The following is a 17,430-nucleotide window of genomic DNA, read 5'->3' on the forward strand; positions in this document are numbered from 1 at the left end:
TGAGTGTAGGCGTGATGGCTTTGGTGTACACGTGTAAACTCTCTCTCTCTCTCTCTCTCTCTCTCTCTCTCTCTCTCTCTCACACACACACACACACACACACACACACACACATACAACCCTACAGCATCATATTTAGCCGAGACCTGCTTCCAAAAAAACACATTTTGTTCCAGGCAACGTCATCCGATTTTTTACAGCTCAAAGATCCCACCACCACATAAAACTTAAAGACCACATCGATTAACAAATGACCAAGAATAAGATTTTTAATAATGTATTTTAGTTAATCTCTGGCGATTTCATTCAGCTGAACAGAATCCATGAATTTAATCATTATTTATGCAGTGAAATTTTACCCCCTCCTTCCTCTGACGTAATTTTTTTTTTTAATTTACTGAATCATTCTTGCTGTCGGTGCTGGAGAGGGATCCCTTCACGTGGTGGCACTGATATAATAGGGCAGCTGCTCTGACTGGTCATATAAAGGTCCCTCAACTCCCTTTCAATACTTTGATATAATCGAAATTCATGAGAAATGTGAAGAACATAGATGTTTTCTTTAATTCCACAAACGTCATTCTAATACTATCTAGATGAATCCAACATTCGTTATTGAAGCTATTCGTTGCGTTTCTTACACTGGGAAATATCAAAGACTTCTTAATCTCATTTAATATTTAGATTCTATTTACTTGCTATTCAGTACAAGCACTAGCACTCTGGGCGACGGTGTCGCTGTATGTCAAGCAGGAATGAGTATAACAGAACAAAATGTGATACACTCACACACTGAGGTAAGATTACCCGTTACTTGGCAGCACTGCAAAAGCAGTAATTGCTGACACTGGTTAGAATAATATAGTTTCTGTAAATAAAACATTTTCTTTGAACAAGAAAACGAGTATATTAAGGGTAAACTATAGCTATGGCTCAGCAAGTTCACACCCGGACCTATTCCACGGAGGGAGGATTGTAGCCAGAATCAATCCTCCTCAAAGCTGGAAAAGCATGAAAAGATAAGGAGTGCCTGTAGTGTGAATGGCGTATGTAAATGTCAGTGTTGTGTGTATCATTATGGCACAACAGGCAACATTCTGGATGGCATGTGGTATTCAACAATAATTTAATAAGACATATTTCGGTGTTTCATTTTAACTTGGTGGAGATTTGTCGTACTTTTGCAGCTTACACCCCGTACCTCAGTGACATAACACAGCAATACTGTAACCTTGCATGCATTCCACAGCACTTCTTCGTGACTGGCTCCATAGTTTAGTGTCAGTCTCGTCACAGCAAAACATGTAAGATAAAGAGATCACAATTTTTGCCAACATATAGTGACCAACGCATAGGAAACAAGTAAGGCAGATCAAAAGAACTAATACAAACAAGGATGAAACAATACACATTTAACAAAAAGTACCCAGAAGTGTGAAAATAAAATCATACATACCCATCCTATAGCTTAAATCGTTTCTATCAGTGGAATGATTATCTGGAGTGAGTTACTGTACTTAACTGCATTGTATTCTGATTTCACAGTGCTATGAATTTTCCCAATGAGCGAGTTACACCACGTACACATGTTAAGTGATAATTATTTTCTTTTATTCATTTATGCATCCCCTTTCCCAAATTTACTTCCTTATTCACAGCCAATTTCCCAACAACCAAATTACAGTGTGTGATATCACCTACATTTTTAAGCCCTACATGGAGAATCGAGAGCGAGAATTTTCATACGTGGGCATAACTCATCCAAAATATACACTGAGAAAGACCAAAAGTATTACACAAAAAGAACGTTGGGGAAATGCGTTTGGCCTTTTTCTATGTATAATGTTTACGTATTTGATATTGTCTGCAAAACCCTTCCGCAAAACTACACTATTCCGTCTCATCAATCGAGTTTGGAGTGTTTAAGAGTTGCCTTGACGACGGCCAGACTCTGCGAGGTCCAGATGAGGGTGGAGAGGGCGAAGTAGGCGAGGATGGCTGCGTCTAGGATGGGATGGCCGATGACGGGGTAGGTGCGGGCGTAGGCGACGAAGGCCATGCAACGGGCGGCCTCCACCAGGGGCGCCCACCACCAGCCGTCGTACATGGCGCCAATAATGCCAGTGGACGCGAAGATGAAGGCCGTGAATACCAAGGCAGACGCCCATGGGGTCATCTTGGGGTACAGGAGAAGTTAGGGAGTTTTAGGGCCAACTCTGACAAACGGGTGTGAGAGTCTGGTGTGGGATTATAACGAAGAGTCAAGAGTAAGAGCAGTGGAGATGGGGCTATTGAGAAACGTACGTGGAATAAAGAGAGTGAAAAGGATAAGGAACATGGTGATTCGTGAAAGATGCAGCGTATGGAAGTCTGTGGACACCAGAGTTGGAGAAAGTGTACTTAGATGGTATGGTCAACTGGAGAAAATGGGTGTGAACAGAGTGATGAAAAGGGTTTATCTGAGCAAGTTTGAGACTATGAGCAGCAGTGGTAGGCCAAGAAGAAGGTGGATAGATATAGTAAATGAGTGTGTGACGAAGAGAGGTATAGGAGCTAACGAGGCCAGGGAATTGACAGGGGATCGAGCTGGTTGGGTGAATTTTATATGGAGGGGTGTATGATCAGGGCCTGGCATCCCTTTTTAACCTGAGAGTCGTAGGAATGCTTGTGTCGGATAGGTAAATGTGAAGCTACGTATGGAAAAAGTGTATGCATATCAGGTGGAGTCAGGATTCCGTGGACTTGAAAGGTGAATGAATGCAGTTGTGACCCATTTCACTTGTCATAATGTTGATTAGTTCTCCCTCTGTCGTATTCTTTCATTTTCCTGGCTTTCTGTACGTTGCCTCAACCCAAATGCAGGTGGGAAAAAGAGGCATGATGATGATGATGATGATGATGATGATGATGACGATGATGATGATGACGATGATAGTGATGATGATAATTAATGCCAAAGGTTACAGCCTCCATATCAGCTCCTTACCACTTTATTGCTGACTATGGCACGTCATTATTCTGCTGTGGAGGCCATGAATACACACAGACACTCATAAGAACGTCTGTGGTTAGATAGAACGGTTTCCATCATCCCTTACTTATCTAGCTAAGGCGAGACGTTTAAAACTGTAGATCAAGTATACCTGTAGCCTTCATTAACTCCTTCACTACAAGACGTCCTACCTTAAATAAAATCCTCTGTCTGTAGCATGAAGAAATTGAAATATACGAGAAATAACCAAGAATACCAAAGATTATACCAACGAGAGCATCTGTGGCTAGACGATTTTATTCATCTTTGGAGGGTTGTCTTCCAGTGATTATGACAAACCCCTCCACGTCGTAAAGTGTATCCTGAGCTGAATGAAATCACTTGGAGATTGGAAGAAGGCAATGAAAAACACGTCAACAGACCGAAAGGGTTAAAGACAACGGTGATCTGAGTGCGTGACAGATAAAACCAACATCTCGCCGTCAGTTGCACAGTTCACCTTTGCTGTAACAGGAGGATTATGACAATGGATGGATGCTAAACAGACAAAGCCAAAATCTCACCTTCATCTCCACAATCCACCTCTGCTGCACGAGGAGGATAATGACGAAGTGGACGAGGACGTAGACTTCTTGCCAACGCGGTAGCTGAGGGTCGTACTTGGGCCTGGGAGCCTTCACGTCCGGGAATGTGTCAGGGTCCCCGAGGCGTGGCGTGCCGGGGAACCAGCCAGGGCCGTAGAAGAGGGCCCTCAGGGTGTCCCCCCAGGTGGTCATGCTGCGAGCCTTCCTAAACACCGCCGCGAAGTAGTAGAACTGAAGAGGAATACGAAGCTTGATTAATTTAAGCCTATATATGTCTTCATAAGGGATGATCTAGCGTTTGTCTAAAAAGGGGTTATAAAATGTTTCCTTTGCCTTTATTCTTACTGTTTAACCCACTGACGACAATCATACTTAGAAACATTTGGGTAATTAATAAAAATATGCATTATCACAGCATACTTTACAACCATAAACTAAAAACTTCATCAGTAGGGTCAGCGTCTACTATTGGGTATTTTAAAAAATGTATTGATGTCTTTCATTCACTAATTCCGTATACAGATGAGAAAAGGTGGGTCCGGACTCTTTCAACCTCCCTCCTCTCCCTTGATCCGCCACTTCTTCAATGTTCCCACAATTAAAGTAAAACTATAGATCTCTATCCTATTGCCGGTTCACGTATAATGTATGGCAACACTGACTCCCTCCTATGCAGCTTCGGATGCAGAGGAAGGCGCTTGGAATTTGGGTTATCATTTCTGAAGGCCCCATGTTTTTCTTTTGTGGGAGATGATCATGTCAATCTGTCTTAAACGCTACGAGGACGCGGATGTAAAAGTACGGATTTAAGTATTGAATATTAACCAACTGAATCACACGGTTAATTTCAGTTGCTATCACCTGACGATTGCATTCAGATTACTGTAAACTTTTCAGATTGGAGGGATTACATATAGCATTCTGAATCCCCTTTAATAGGAGAGGTGTCTTCTACACTGAATAAAATCGTATGGAGGCAGCAAAACTAAATTAAAAAACAGACCTCCTCGGAATAAACTGGTTAGGCCTGAAAGATCCCCTGTAAAAGTAGTGCACCTGTAACCAGACGAACAGGTTAGGAGACAAAAACCACACCAATACGTATAGTTTACCTGCAGCCAGATGACATTGAGGGACTGGGGCTGTTCCACAAGGCCGTAGGCGATGGGCTCGTCCTTGCGTTCAGCCTGGAAGGTGCCAAACATGCGGTCCCAGATGATGAGCACCCCGGCGTAGTTCTTGTCCAGACACCACTTGTTGCTGCCTGGGGATACGAGGGACAATGGCTTAGCTGATACTTCACCTTTCCCGTGTCAAACCATAAGAGTTTATATAAAGCATTTTAAGGATAGGCTATTTGCAGCGTATGACGTTACTATGCTGAGTTATACGTGTAGTTTTGAATAAATGTTACAAATACAACTTTTTATTTCAAGTTAATGTTTCGTCGGGAAAAATTATATACAGGCTACGTAAAACGGTAAATTTTCATGTTTTATAACCAGTAATTTAACGAAAGAACTTTTATCTATTAAGCTGAAAAAATGTACTTCATCCGTCAACCAATTCCGTACTGTCCCATCAAGAGTGGCATATCACATCACGAAGGAGAGGCTTCACTCGTGTCATCAGCGTCCTGGGTTCCGTAACTGAATCCCCGACACGAGATATTGAGGAAATGACGAGGTATGGCCATGCAACGCGTTTTTAACATGAAACCTGGTGCTGGAGAGGGACGCCTTCACATGGAGGCACCGATATGACCGGGTGGTGGAGCGCCCAGATATATGAACGTCTCTCAATCCCCTCCCCATCTCCTGAAAGGTGGATAATGGGCGGCGGAAGAAGAGAAATTTTGGCCTGCAGTCCACCGGAAGCACGTTCAGATAAGCCTGGATTACTACTACTACCACTACTACTACTACTACTACTACTCTACTACTACTACTACTCTACTACTACTACTACTACTACCACACAGGCAGCCATTCGCAAGGAGAGAGTGGCGTGACCTACCGTGGTGTACTCGGTGGTGGGACGGTGTATTGAAGACCCACTCCAGCGGGCCGAGGCTCCCAATCTTCTCCGTGTGAATCCAGAACTGGTAGATGAGGTTGAACTGCAGGTGTACCAGGAGGGCGGGCAGAGGCACCCCAAGGAGGGCGAGGGGCTGGTAGATGCCGAAGGAGAAGTACTGCTGGAACATGGACTGGCGAAGGGCGGTGGACAGGTTATATTCCTCGGACGAGTGGTGTACCTGATGACCCGACCACACCAGGTTGATTTCTGAAGGCGGAGAAGGAAGTCAAGGACGCGTACGTATTCTCCTTGGTTAAGGAAGCTCCCTAGCACTTCTTCCTTAGCGATTTATTTTTGGATATGGGTGGTTGATAAAATTCTGTATCTTATTTATGTAGAGTATGGGAATATTAGGAGGATTTATATAACGCAGAAGAGTAAGGTGTAATAAATCGCTTTGGAAGAGGTGTTAGGGAGCTTCCTTAAGCGACGCGAATATCACCCAAGGATCAAAGTGTGCTAACTATTTTACTGCGTCTATTTCACTGCTGGGACATGTCTTTCACTTGCCTTCCTGACGCAGCATATCAAAGAGAATTATCTATGGACAGGGAGACATAACAAGCCTCTCGCAGCTCAGGAATATTAGACAGAAGAGTAAAGTGAGAAGAAGAGGTGAAATAATAAGTTAATTTTTGTTCTCGACGGTATATATTAGCATTAATGTCCATACAAATGTTCCTCAACTCTCTCCTTTTCCCCCGTGAGATTATATCAGGTTGATTTTTGAAGGAGGAGAAAGTTCACATTATTTTACGTTAAAGTTATACAAACGTCCCTTAGCTCCCTCCCTATCCCCCGAAAGGAGAATGGTGGAAGGCAGAAGAAAGACCACTTCAGCCTGCAGTCCACCGGGTTCATATTCAGGTGAGTCTGGGGCCACAGGAAAAAGAAGAGAAGAAAAAGAAGAAGAAAGAAAAAAAGAAGACGACGATGAAGAGGACGAAGAAGTGTAAATCCTCCTTATAACTCACCTTCTTTGACTCTTACTTTTTTCTATCTATAGTAAATTATGGAAAAAAAAAATTGTCTGCTGAATTTCCATTGCTCCCTATCACAGTACTGCTTGTGTATATATATAAAAAAAACTTGTGATAAATATAAATAAAAGCACATCACTTGCTTGTAATGACTTCCTGTAGCTATGTGTTGTGAGGTCATGCAAGGTTAATGTTGTATATGTGAGAATACGCATATGTGCAAAAAATAGGTAAATAAATGGGATGAGAGAGAGAGAGAGAGAGAAGGAAAGAAGAAAATAAGAGAGAAATGGAAAGTGAAAGACAGGAAAAGAAGAAAGTGAGAAAGACGGAGAGAGAAAAGTGAGAGAAAAAGTAGCCAGTCTAACCATGCGTTGCCCTGTGGAACCAGTAGTAGCCGAGGTCAACCCCCAGGGCGGCCATCCACCAGGTCAAGGGTGAGGTCCAATCCAGGTCAAGGAACCGTCTCTCATACAGCCACTCATACCCACACAGCGTGAAGCTCTTGAACACCACCCTGTAATACCAGAGGCCCGGAGTTACACCAGGGCTTTGTAATACCAGCATGGGGAGTGTGATACCTGGATGTTGACTGTTAATACCACTACATAGTATATATTTAGTTCTTGAATACCACCCTGTAACACCACCACACCCGTAGTTACACCAGCACGCTAATAGTTATACCAGTACGTTGATATATACCACCACACTCACACTCATACCAGCAAGCCGATAGTTACGTTACCACACCGACAGTCATAACACCCCACCAATAATCATAACACCACACCGATAGTTACACCACCACGGAGTTGCAGCATCACTACATGTTCACTCAAAGCATTACAAAATCAGATACAGCATTACAATCAGTCAAAGCATCACCACAAAGTCAAAGAATCACCACATAGTCAATCAGAATCACCACACACGTCACCACACAGAGCTTGTCACACCACCAACACAGAATCAGCCCTTAACACCTCTATTTTTGCGACTTATCTTGCACAAAACAACTCAGTATCGTATAGTATGTTGTTAACTCAAATTATACCGATATTTAAACGACGTAAATAGGTAAGATACTGCTACCTGTAATATGCAAAATAAATCGCTAAGGAAGAGATGTTACGAAGCTTCCTATATCACTTGGAATACGGCTCACAGTATCAACACAGTCACCGTATCAGTCAAAATATTCGCACCCTAACTCTCTCTCTCTCTCTCTCTCTCTCTCTCTCTCTCACACACACACACACACACACACACACACACACACACACACACACACACACACACACACACACACAAGGTACAATCTCGAAGGCTGTTGAGGGAAGTTGTCAATTCTTATGAACGAGTTTTAAGGGTTATATATGCATAATTATGGTTTTTAAAAAATTAGTTTCCTATATGAATTTAGAATATATAACTAACTCTCAAAATACAAAAGAAAACATATGCCATTATTCGACCTGATGGCCAAAGTTGAAGTATTGTTTTCATGTATAAAGTACTACGAAATAAAACGTCTGATATCTCTTGGTACTCATGACGCTTCGTTCTTCCGTCCTCAGTGCAACGTACGTGGTGTCCTTAGTCACGGGGTGGGGTGTGAGGGTGGATGGCCCAGAGTGCACGAGTACTTTGCACTCTGTTTAAGGCCAGGGTTTGAGGCGTCACTCTTCCTTACGTCCACTATCGCTACAATAAGGCGGCTGTTAGCTTCCTGTTTAGCCTTACTGGTAGCATATTCTGAGATGCTGACGTGGTTTATCTTTAACATGTCATATGGCAAATGATTCTTGTATTTGGGTTATTGAGTTTTACGTGCAATACTGACTTTGTGTAATAGTCACGTGTAAGACAGATGGAATGTGTGTGTGTGTGTGTGTGTGTGTGTGTGTGTGTGTGTGTGTGTGTGTGTGTGTGTGTGTGTGTGTGTGTGTGTGTGTGTGTTGTGTTTTTTTAAAGGTGTAACGTAATATACTCTGAGCATAACAGCACAGATACAATGAAATTAACTGGCACGAGGCAGTACACCCAGAAATACACTTATCACTGAGCTTTAAGTTGTGTGTAAGACTATTTGTAAAATCTTTGTCCTAATTCATACAGCTTCCATACATCTCACACCCAAACTAGAGTAAATATTAAAGTAAAAACACCCGAAAAACAAACGATTCCCTCAAACAGTAAACCACTATGGAGCCTTGCTTATCCTGAAAAGCTGTTTAAGGTCCTTGATTATCGCGATCCTGTATAAAGTCAGCCAGGGGACACGCGCTTAAGTTTAATTTGTAGATGATCTGCTTCGAGAACGTTGGATACAAGGCATTTACACTAACGTCTAAGCTTCTTATTTCTTTCATGTTAACCCCTCCAATACAAGAGATGTTTCCTAACCTGGATAAAATCGTCTGGGTATAGGAAGAATAAACAACAGACTTCATCATACTGAGGTGATTGATAGTGGTCGTTTCAAAGTCTTTCAAAGAGCGAGGTCTCCAGGAAAATTAATGACACCTGGCTATAGAAAGAGCAGATAATAAACGTCACTGGTTTGAATGGGGTTATCAGCTTACTCCTTACGATGGATATTCCCTTAATAAAACCAGTCCTGCTTTAACTAGCTATTGCACTTGCAGTCAGTCTCCGTAAGCAGAATCAGGAAAGTTCTCACTATAACAATTGATTTAGTACAGTGTAACAAACTCAGCTCTTAACATGTCTCACTCTTGTAGACTGAAAAGTACAAAGGTCCTTGACGACTGTGGCCGCTGTGGGAAGAAGCAAATTTGACGCGCATGTGACTCACCATCACTCCGCCACGAGGACCCTGGCCGCGCCCCGCCCATCCTGTGTACCCCCCTGACACAAGGCACTCACCCCAAACCATCCTCATCCTGTCCCATCAATTCTGCTTTGTTTACATTTCCGCTGACTGATGATTCACCACATTATTCCACTAGGTTCCAAGGTTGCAGTCAGACAATTATGATTATTATTTTATTATTATTGCGCATTTACTCGTTTCACAGTAATCTTTAATCATTTTCAGCTCAGATGTCCAAGGGTAGTCAGATTGGAAGGGTGATTTGACTAGTAACCAAGAAGACGAATTCCTACCTCATAACTAAAACTCTTCGGAAATCTAGCCTGGGGCGAGGCTACTCAAGGCCACGGTGACCCCTAAGTGACATTACGCGAGCAAGTAATCCCAACCAGCCCTCAGACAGATCCCATACAGGCTACATCTGAGCGCCTTAACCCACTAAACCACCAACAGTATAGAAACAGAGGTAAAATCAATGTATATTATATGAGGACTGTCCAAAAAGAAACCGAACTTTTAAAATAGCGCACCAAGCAGCCGACGTAGCATTGTTCGGGACGGGAGCGCTGTGTAAAGACGACTGCGCTATAATCAAACACCAGCCCTTCACACTACGTCCTTAATCATCGACGTAAAAGCGCTTGAGGGAACGGTTTCTCTTCGGACAGGCCTCGTAAGTACTGAGGTGTAGCGCTGACCCACCCAACCACATCGTAGACAATCCCGTGCATGACAGAGGTGATGAGGTCGTTGTGCCTGATTCGCTCTCCCTTCAGCCACGTCACGGCGTACTCCACTACCAGGAACATGATGAAGAGGGGCACCGCCTGAGGGATACAGAGAGTGGATACGTATAAGAGATACACAGATATACATGAGAGACCCATAAGATACATAGACTGGATACATATAGTGATACATAGATATACATGAGATACATAAGATACATTGAATGGATACATATAGTGCTAGAGAGATATACAGATGACATACACAGAATGGATACATATAAGTGATACATAGATATATATAAGATATACCTATAACAGATACACACAAGATATACACAGATTGAATGATGGATGGATGGATGGATGAATAATAATAATAATAATAATAGTAGTAGTAGTAGCAGTAGTAGTAGTAGTAGTAACAGTAGCAGCAGCAGCAGCAGCATGAGCAGTAGTTGTAGTAGTAGTAGTAGTAGTTCTACTACTACTACTACTACTAATAATAATAATAATAATAATAATAAAATAATAATAATAATAATAAAAATAATAATAATAAAGTACCACACAGTAGCAAGCACGTTAAGGACATCATCTGCAAGGTCAAGAGCAATCTATACATAACTTTGGAGAAGATAACATATCACCTGAGTACGATAAGAGGTGAAAACATGGGGATGGAGGGGTCACAAGGGGTCACTGTAGTGTTATCAGACAATATTTGGGGAACAGATAACAGACAGAGAGCCAGGGTAACTGAGATGGGCTGAGATGATGAGACAGGCAGACGACGAGATGGTAAGATGAATTTTGGAGATGCACTGGGATTGGATGGAACAGGCTAAGAGGCAAAAGACAGGAGAGGCCTTCAATGAACTGGCTCTCTCTCTCTCTCTTTCTTTCTCTGTCTCTGTCTGTCTGTCTCTCTCTCTCTCTCTCTCTCACCCACCTCATTAGTATAGTTGGGCACATCCTTCACGTGCTGGAAAGTTGTCGTGTTGGGATTGACCACATAGAAGAAGGTGCCAAGACGCTGCAGTGCTGAAGACATCTTGGCCTATTTCCCTTTTCCTCGGCGCTGTTATTGATGTTTCTTTTCCTTTTTCCTGTGTTTTAATGTTTCCTTCTTGCTTCCTATGTTGCTGTGTTTCGTTTCTTGTGTTTCTTTTCTGTGTTTTAAATGCTTCTTTTGTTGCTTCCAGTGTTGCTGTCTCCTGTTTAAGTGTTTCAGTCCAACGGCGTAAAAATTAGATTCTTGCAACTACCGGGCGATTCTGTAAAATTCAAGAGAGACTTTCTGAAATGGTGGACTTGCGAGGATACATAACAATCATTAGACGATTCTCTCTTAAAGGGGTTTTCAAAATTAGAATAAAATCACCATAAATACAATATAGATTACGGATATGTTGGGAGGGAGAGAGACACAGATGTTAGAGCTTTGTATTTTCTCTGTCGATTCAGGCACCACAGAACCCATCTTAAGAGAGTTTGAGCTCCCTGAAGTTGGGTGAAAATAAAGAAAAAAAAAGAAGAAAATAAAGAAGGGGAGAATATGAAGAACTCAGGCTTTTAATCTGTGTCTCTTCCCCAAACACTTCCACTTCTAGCAATGGATCGTCAGCTCAATACAAACTTCGTACTCTGACTGAAGAGGTTGATTCTGTTACGTAGGGGTGACTAACTACACGGCGACAGGTGAATAGAAACTAAAGTCCACTGAAGGTCACTCTCCTTATCATCCCTCTTACCTCCGCTTATCACCTTATCACACAGAGATCGAATACACGGATATAATTATGATCAATACTATTTTGTAATTCAGATTTATTTGGGGGTTAGGAGAGGAACGTTTTAACTCCTCCCATGTCTTTTTCTTCCTGCTGTTTTTACATTAACTTGGTCTAACACTGCCACCTTTCCATCATGAATTCTGAACTGCAACAAGAGAATGACTAGACTATGATGCTAGTCACGAAAAAGTGCTATGGAAAGGATGTAGAGTCGTAGCATTGTTTTTTTTTTTTTATCCCTGTTACTGAGCTTCGGGTAATAAGCTGCAAAAAGACGAAAATCTGGGCCAGCTAGAGTAAAAATAGTATAGCGTAGGAAAGCACAATATATGCTGGCAAATCAATCATTTCCTGTGGCACCCTCGGGGATGCATAGGGCCTCGATGAACTCACACCACCACATCCTATCTTGTGCTAACTCCTCAAGATCTCCCCAACACTCATCTCCAGCTTCCCGTCTCATTGTCCTCACCCACGTCTCTTTTGGCCTTCCTCTACCTCTCCTACCAGGTGCCACCCACACTGGTGTACCTCGTACTATTCCCTGTCTCCTATACACATGTCCTAGCCACTTCCATCGTGAGAATCTAACATATTCATCGATCGGCTGCACTCCCGTTATTTCTCTAATTCTACTATTTGGTATCCTTTCCCACCACTTAACTCCTAATATTCTTCTAAGTGCTTTATTTTCAAACACCAAGAATTTATTTTCCATAGTCACTGTGCTGTACCAAGACTCGTGTCCATAAATTAAGATACTCCTAACCATTACCTTATAAAGTTTGATTTTTGTATGCACAGAGAAATTGTTATTATTCCAAATATTTTTAAGCATTCCCATTGCCTGATTAGCCTTCTTTAACCTTTCTCGAATTCAAAGTTCAAAGAACCATCCTTGGCTAAATAAGTACCTAAATATTTAAACCTATCAACTTGCTTTACAACCATACCTCCAATTACACATTCCTGCGCATTTTCCATATTCATATTGATTATTTCAGTTTTTCCACAATTAATAACCAAACCCACCTTGGTGACCTTTCACTCACCAAACAGTCCAACACTCTCTGCATCTCTTCTGGCCCATCACAAATCAAAACTATATCATCTGCATAATCTAAATCCAAAAGTTTCCTGTTCTCTCCCCAAAGTATACCTGCACCGGTTTCTGTTCCAACACGTTTCATAATGTAATCAATGACCAATATAAATAGTAAAGGCGATAGAACACCACCTTGAATTACTCCGGACTTGACTTCAAACGAATCACTCAGACAACCATCAACCATCACTTTACAAAATGTGTCCTCATGCATGTTCATAATGACCCTCACAAACTCCTCTGGTATTCCATAATGTCTCATGATCTTCCCCATAGACTCTCTCGAAACACTATCAAAAGCCTTTTCAAAATCAACAAAACAAAGACTTAACGGTACTCTCATTTCATTAACTTGCTGCATCAAATGCCCAAACTATAAAGATCTGATCATTGCAACCACGTCTCTTTCTAAAACCAGCCTGTTCATCCCTCAGAATACCCTCAACCGCCGGCTCCAACCTATTTAACAACACTCTAATGAAAACTTTCAAAGCTATCGGTGACAAAGAGATTCCCCTCCAATTACCACATTCACTCAGGTCTCCCTTCTTCGGAACTTTAACAATTACACCATACTTCCAAACTGATGGTAGTAACCCCGTCACCCATATCTTATTGAATAGCTTGGTCAAGATCCACTTTAAACATTTCCGGAAATAAACCATCCTCCCCTGGTGCCTTATTATTCTTTAACTGTTTTACTGGTTTCTCCACTTCTGCAAGCCTCAACTCTCCTGTTTCTATATTTAAATCTTCCTGAGCAGACGGTATATCCTCTTCTGGAGGTATTGGTCTATTAAGAACTGTCTCAAAATGCACTTTCCATCTATTTTTAATATCTCCATCTTTGGTCAATAAATTTCCTTCCCTGTCTCTAATTGGTATTTCCTTGCGTTTACCTGCATTACCACTCAGTTCTCTAATCGATTCATATGCTATTCTTTGACTCTGTCCATCATTTTTGTTTATTAGGATTTCAGTCTCTGCAACCTTCTTCATCCACACATCTTCTTTTATCTCTCCTAGTTAACCTTCTTACTTCTGAATTCAAACTCCAGTACGCAGCTCTTGCTAATTCAATCTCTCGTTCATCAACGCATTGCATCTCACTCCTCAATTTAGCCTCACCTCTCTTTTTTATCATATCCCACGTTTCCTCTGATATCCATTTCTTTCTCCTGAATCTATGTCTCCTTCCAATCGTACATTCAGCAGTCTCATGCAAAACTTTGTTCACATCCTCCCACATCTCATCTACACTTCTCTCTCCCTCTTCCAACGTTTCCAACACCAAAAACCTATTTCTGCATTCTAATCTGAATTCCTCCTTCTCTTCTCCTTCCCTTCTCAGCTTAACAATATCGTATCTACCAACACCAGATTTTTCCTTCTTCTGATTTTTAAGTTTAAACCTTATTTTTGCAATGCTGAGTTGATGGTCACTACCAATATCCGCTCCCCTGTTTAACATGAACATCTAGCAGAGAACTTCTATGCCTCCTACTGATAGCGATGTGATCAATCTGATTTTTATATTTTCCACACGGCGACAACCAAGTTGTCTTGTGTATATTGCAATGCTGAAAGAGTGTGCCCCCGATGACTAAGTCATTTGCTAGACCGAAGCTTCCAAACCTCACTCCGTTTTCACTCATCCTACTACCAACCCCCATCTTACCCATACATGCCTCAAATCCCTCATTTGAACAGCCCATTACTGCATTAAAGTCTCCAACGCAGATCAAAACATCATGTCTAGGTACCCTTCCTACTCCTTCTTGCAACTTTTCATAAAATGTGTCTTTCCTTTCATCGAGTGCATCATTAGTAGGTGCATAACACACAAACAGACTGATGTTGCCATGATTTGATTTAAACCGTGCGTATAGCAATCGCTCATCTATAGGATCCCACTCACATAAAGCCTTATTTGCTTTACAACCCAGCAACAATCCTACTCCCTGATAATGCATTCCGTCCTGTCGGCCAGATATCAATAAACGTATACCATCCTCCAAATCCAACTTATCGACTCCAGTTAATCTAGTTTCTGTCAGAGCACAAATATCAAGTCCGTAATTTTGAAAACCTTCACTAACTCATCGATTTTACCGTCATGATTTAGCGTTCTCACATTCCAGTTACCAATTTTAATTGTACTTTTTCCATTGACAAAGGAATTAGATTGTAACTGAGGCAACCGTGAGATTCTTAGCACCCCCTGCCCATTTAAGGGCTGCACGGGACTGGGGGCCATTATTGTTCTTTCAGAGTCCATCAAGGTTTCTTTGGCTAACTTCCTGAACACCTCGCCATTGTGTTGCAGTCGCAGTAGGCAGCTAACTTGCCTGATTGCCCACACCCGAAAGACCCAGCTATGCTGTAGCCAGTCACGTGCCGGCATGCTTCCCAGCCATTTCACTCTCAAGGAGTTCCTCTGCCTGAGAAAGCAACCACCCCCCTGCTCCCGAGGGCTTTTGATCTGTGTAGGTAGAGGGCGATCACTCCCTCACTAGCCATATACAGTGTATATACAGTGTATAGGCTACACTCACTGGCAAAAAAAAAAAAAAAAATACTATACTCTCTTTACTATAACTTGGTCCAGATGTTCGTCCTTTAGTAGTTTATTTCCCACAGCTCAGTGACATCTTGGTCGCTTATTTATACAACTCAGTCCTTTACTAAGTCATATATTTTCTGACAGAGTGACATGTTGAAATACTGGTCAGCCTTTAAGTCTAAAAACAAATCTTTAGTCATGAAAGGAAAATTATTATAAAGTATTTTGTTTTTGCAGATGACCATTTCGTACCTCGTACCTATGGCCGTGAGCAGCTCTTAACACCAACACCTGTGGTATTTCCCGATGCTTTAGATAATGAAGTGGTATTATCGATGCTCTAGATAACGAGGTGATGGTACACTGACGCCTTGCATAATGAGGTGGTATTATTTTGACGCCTTAGATAATAAAGTGGTATTATACTGACACCTTAGATTATAAAGTGGTATTATTGGTGTTATACTCACGCCTTACAAGATGTATTATATCGAGCCCTAGATACTGAACAGGTGTCATATCTACACCTTACACAACAGACCGGTATTATCTTTATATTTTGGATGATTGTAAACAGTACTCTCGTTATCACACAGTAAAGGTTCCCAGACTAGAGTTAATCGCCTCTGTTTAGCGTTTATTTATTATTATTATTTTTTTTTTTACGTGTAGTAGCAGGGAATCTAGAGGTAATAGAGAGATTTTTACATAATTCTCGAAATATTTTAGTGATTTTGTACTTTTAATGTAGCATGATAATTATTCGAGCCCGAAATTCTGACGTTATTCCCAAAAAGCACACACACACAAAAAAAAAGCCAAAAACCGCTTGACCATGAAATACATCAAATTAATATCCAACACACACACACACACACACACACACACACACACACAACTTTGACCATCTCGTCCTTAATCTGTTTTCTATCCCCCCTCCCCCTCTGGAATGCCCAAATTTCCCCCCCACGAGAATCCACCCTCCCCTTCCCCAATTCGAAACCCCCGCCACAGAGATTCGTAACAAATTTTCCTCAGCGATTTATTTTGGTTATTGGGCCTCCATATTTTCACCCGTAATATATTAGGAAAAAATTAAGATGATTTCCCGACTCGCTTCCGGTAACCCCAAACGTAAGATTTTTTGACATATTTACGATCCATTCTCGTCGTAACTAAGATATCTTTTTCCAGGAAGAACTAGATAAGAGAAGATTATGCATTCCCTTCCTTCATCGTCCTCCGGAAAAAAAGTTATAACCTGCTGTAATTTTCCCATCGTAACTTAAGATTTATTTTTGACGTTCGAACAGGACGAAGAGGAAGATTCTACAGCCACCTCGTTCCTCCTGCCATTAAAATTCTGAGTTATGACGGGAAAATAATCGTGAGTTTTTGTATCCCGATCTTTGGTTTCATTCCTAAGTCTCATTTAACTTTCGCTTATTCGCACCTATAACTAACAGCGGGACCTGGATTTATCACATGACGGTTGCATGTCGTAGTTTAGGATAATGCAAGTTGCGATCGTTCCTTAATAGTCACGATTACGACGGGAAAATAAGTCGGTGAGGAAAGTGTGTTAAGGAGCCTCCAAAGCTAAGGTAAATAAGGTGTTCGATGCTGCTATTGTTTACCTGGACCCGATATGAACGTCTAAGAGATTACAGGTAACCCCACTACAAGATGTTTATAGTGTGTCAAAGGATCCTATGGCCCCTCGTGATACCTTATTCTAATATATCGCATCCGATTCCATCCTGA

At 41.6% G+C, this 17,430-nt stretch overlaps 1 protein-coding gene across 1 annotated transcript; it reads right to left on the minus strand.

The window, feature by feature from the left end:
- Window positions 1-1,730: 1,730 nt before the first annotated feature.
- Window positions 1,731-11,361, minus strand: LOC145397741 (alkylglycerol monooxygenase-like). The gene is made up of 7 exons (XM_080270759.1): window positions 11,155-11,361; window positions 10,177-10,301; window positions 7,004-7,152; window positions 5,593-5,862; window positions 4,689-4,840; window positions 3,556-3,807; window positions 1,731-2,176 (listed from the first exon to the last, which is right to left on the minus strand). The coding sequence occupies exons 1-7, from the start codon at window positions 11,254-11,256 to the stop codon at window positions 1,904-1,906; spliced, it is 1,323 nt and encodes a 440-aa protein (XP_080126885.1). The 5' UTR covers window positions 11,257-11,361; the 3' UTR covers window positions 1,731-1,903.
- Between the last annotated feature and the right edge of the window lie 6,069 nt (window positions 11,362-17,430).

The sequence above is a fragment of the Coenobita brevimanus genome, chromosome 43 (assembly GCF_032717465.1).
Source record: "Coenobita brevimanus isolate Jiangsu-jjx chromosome 43, ASM3271746v2, whole genome shotgun sequence".
NCBI lineage: Eukaryota > Metazoa > Arthropoda > Malacostraca > Decapoda > Coenobitidae > Coenobita > Coenobita brevimanus.

What these genes read in the sequence shown, in the direction of transcription:
- LOC145397741 (XM_080270759.1), bottom strand. Translation starts at nt 11,256, where the DNA reads ATGTCTTCAGCACTGCAGCGTCTTGGCACCTTCTTCTATGTGGTCAAT. An exon ending in TGCCCAACTATACTAATGAG is followed by an intron (nt 10,302 to 11,154) that starts GTGGGTGAGAGA and finishes TGTATCCCTCAG; the next exon opens with GCGGTGCCCCTCTTCATCAT. An exon ending in GTTCCACAGGGCAACGCATG is followed by an intron (nt 5,863 to 7,003) that starts GTTAGACTGGCT and finishes CTCCGCCTTCAG; the next exon opens with AAATCAACCTGGTGTGGTCG.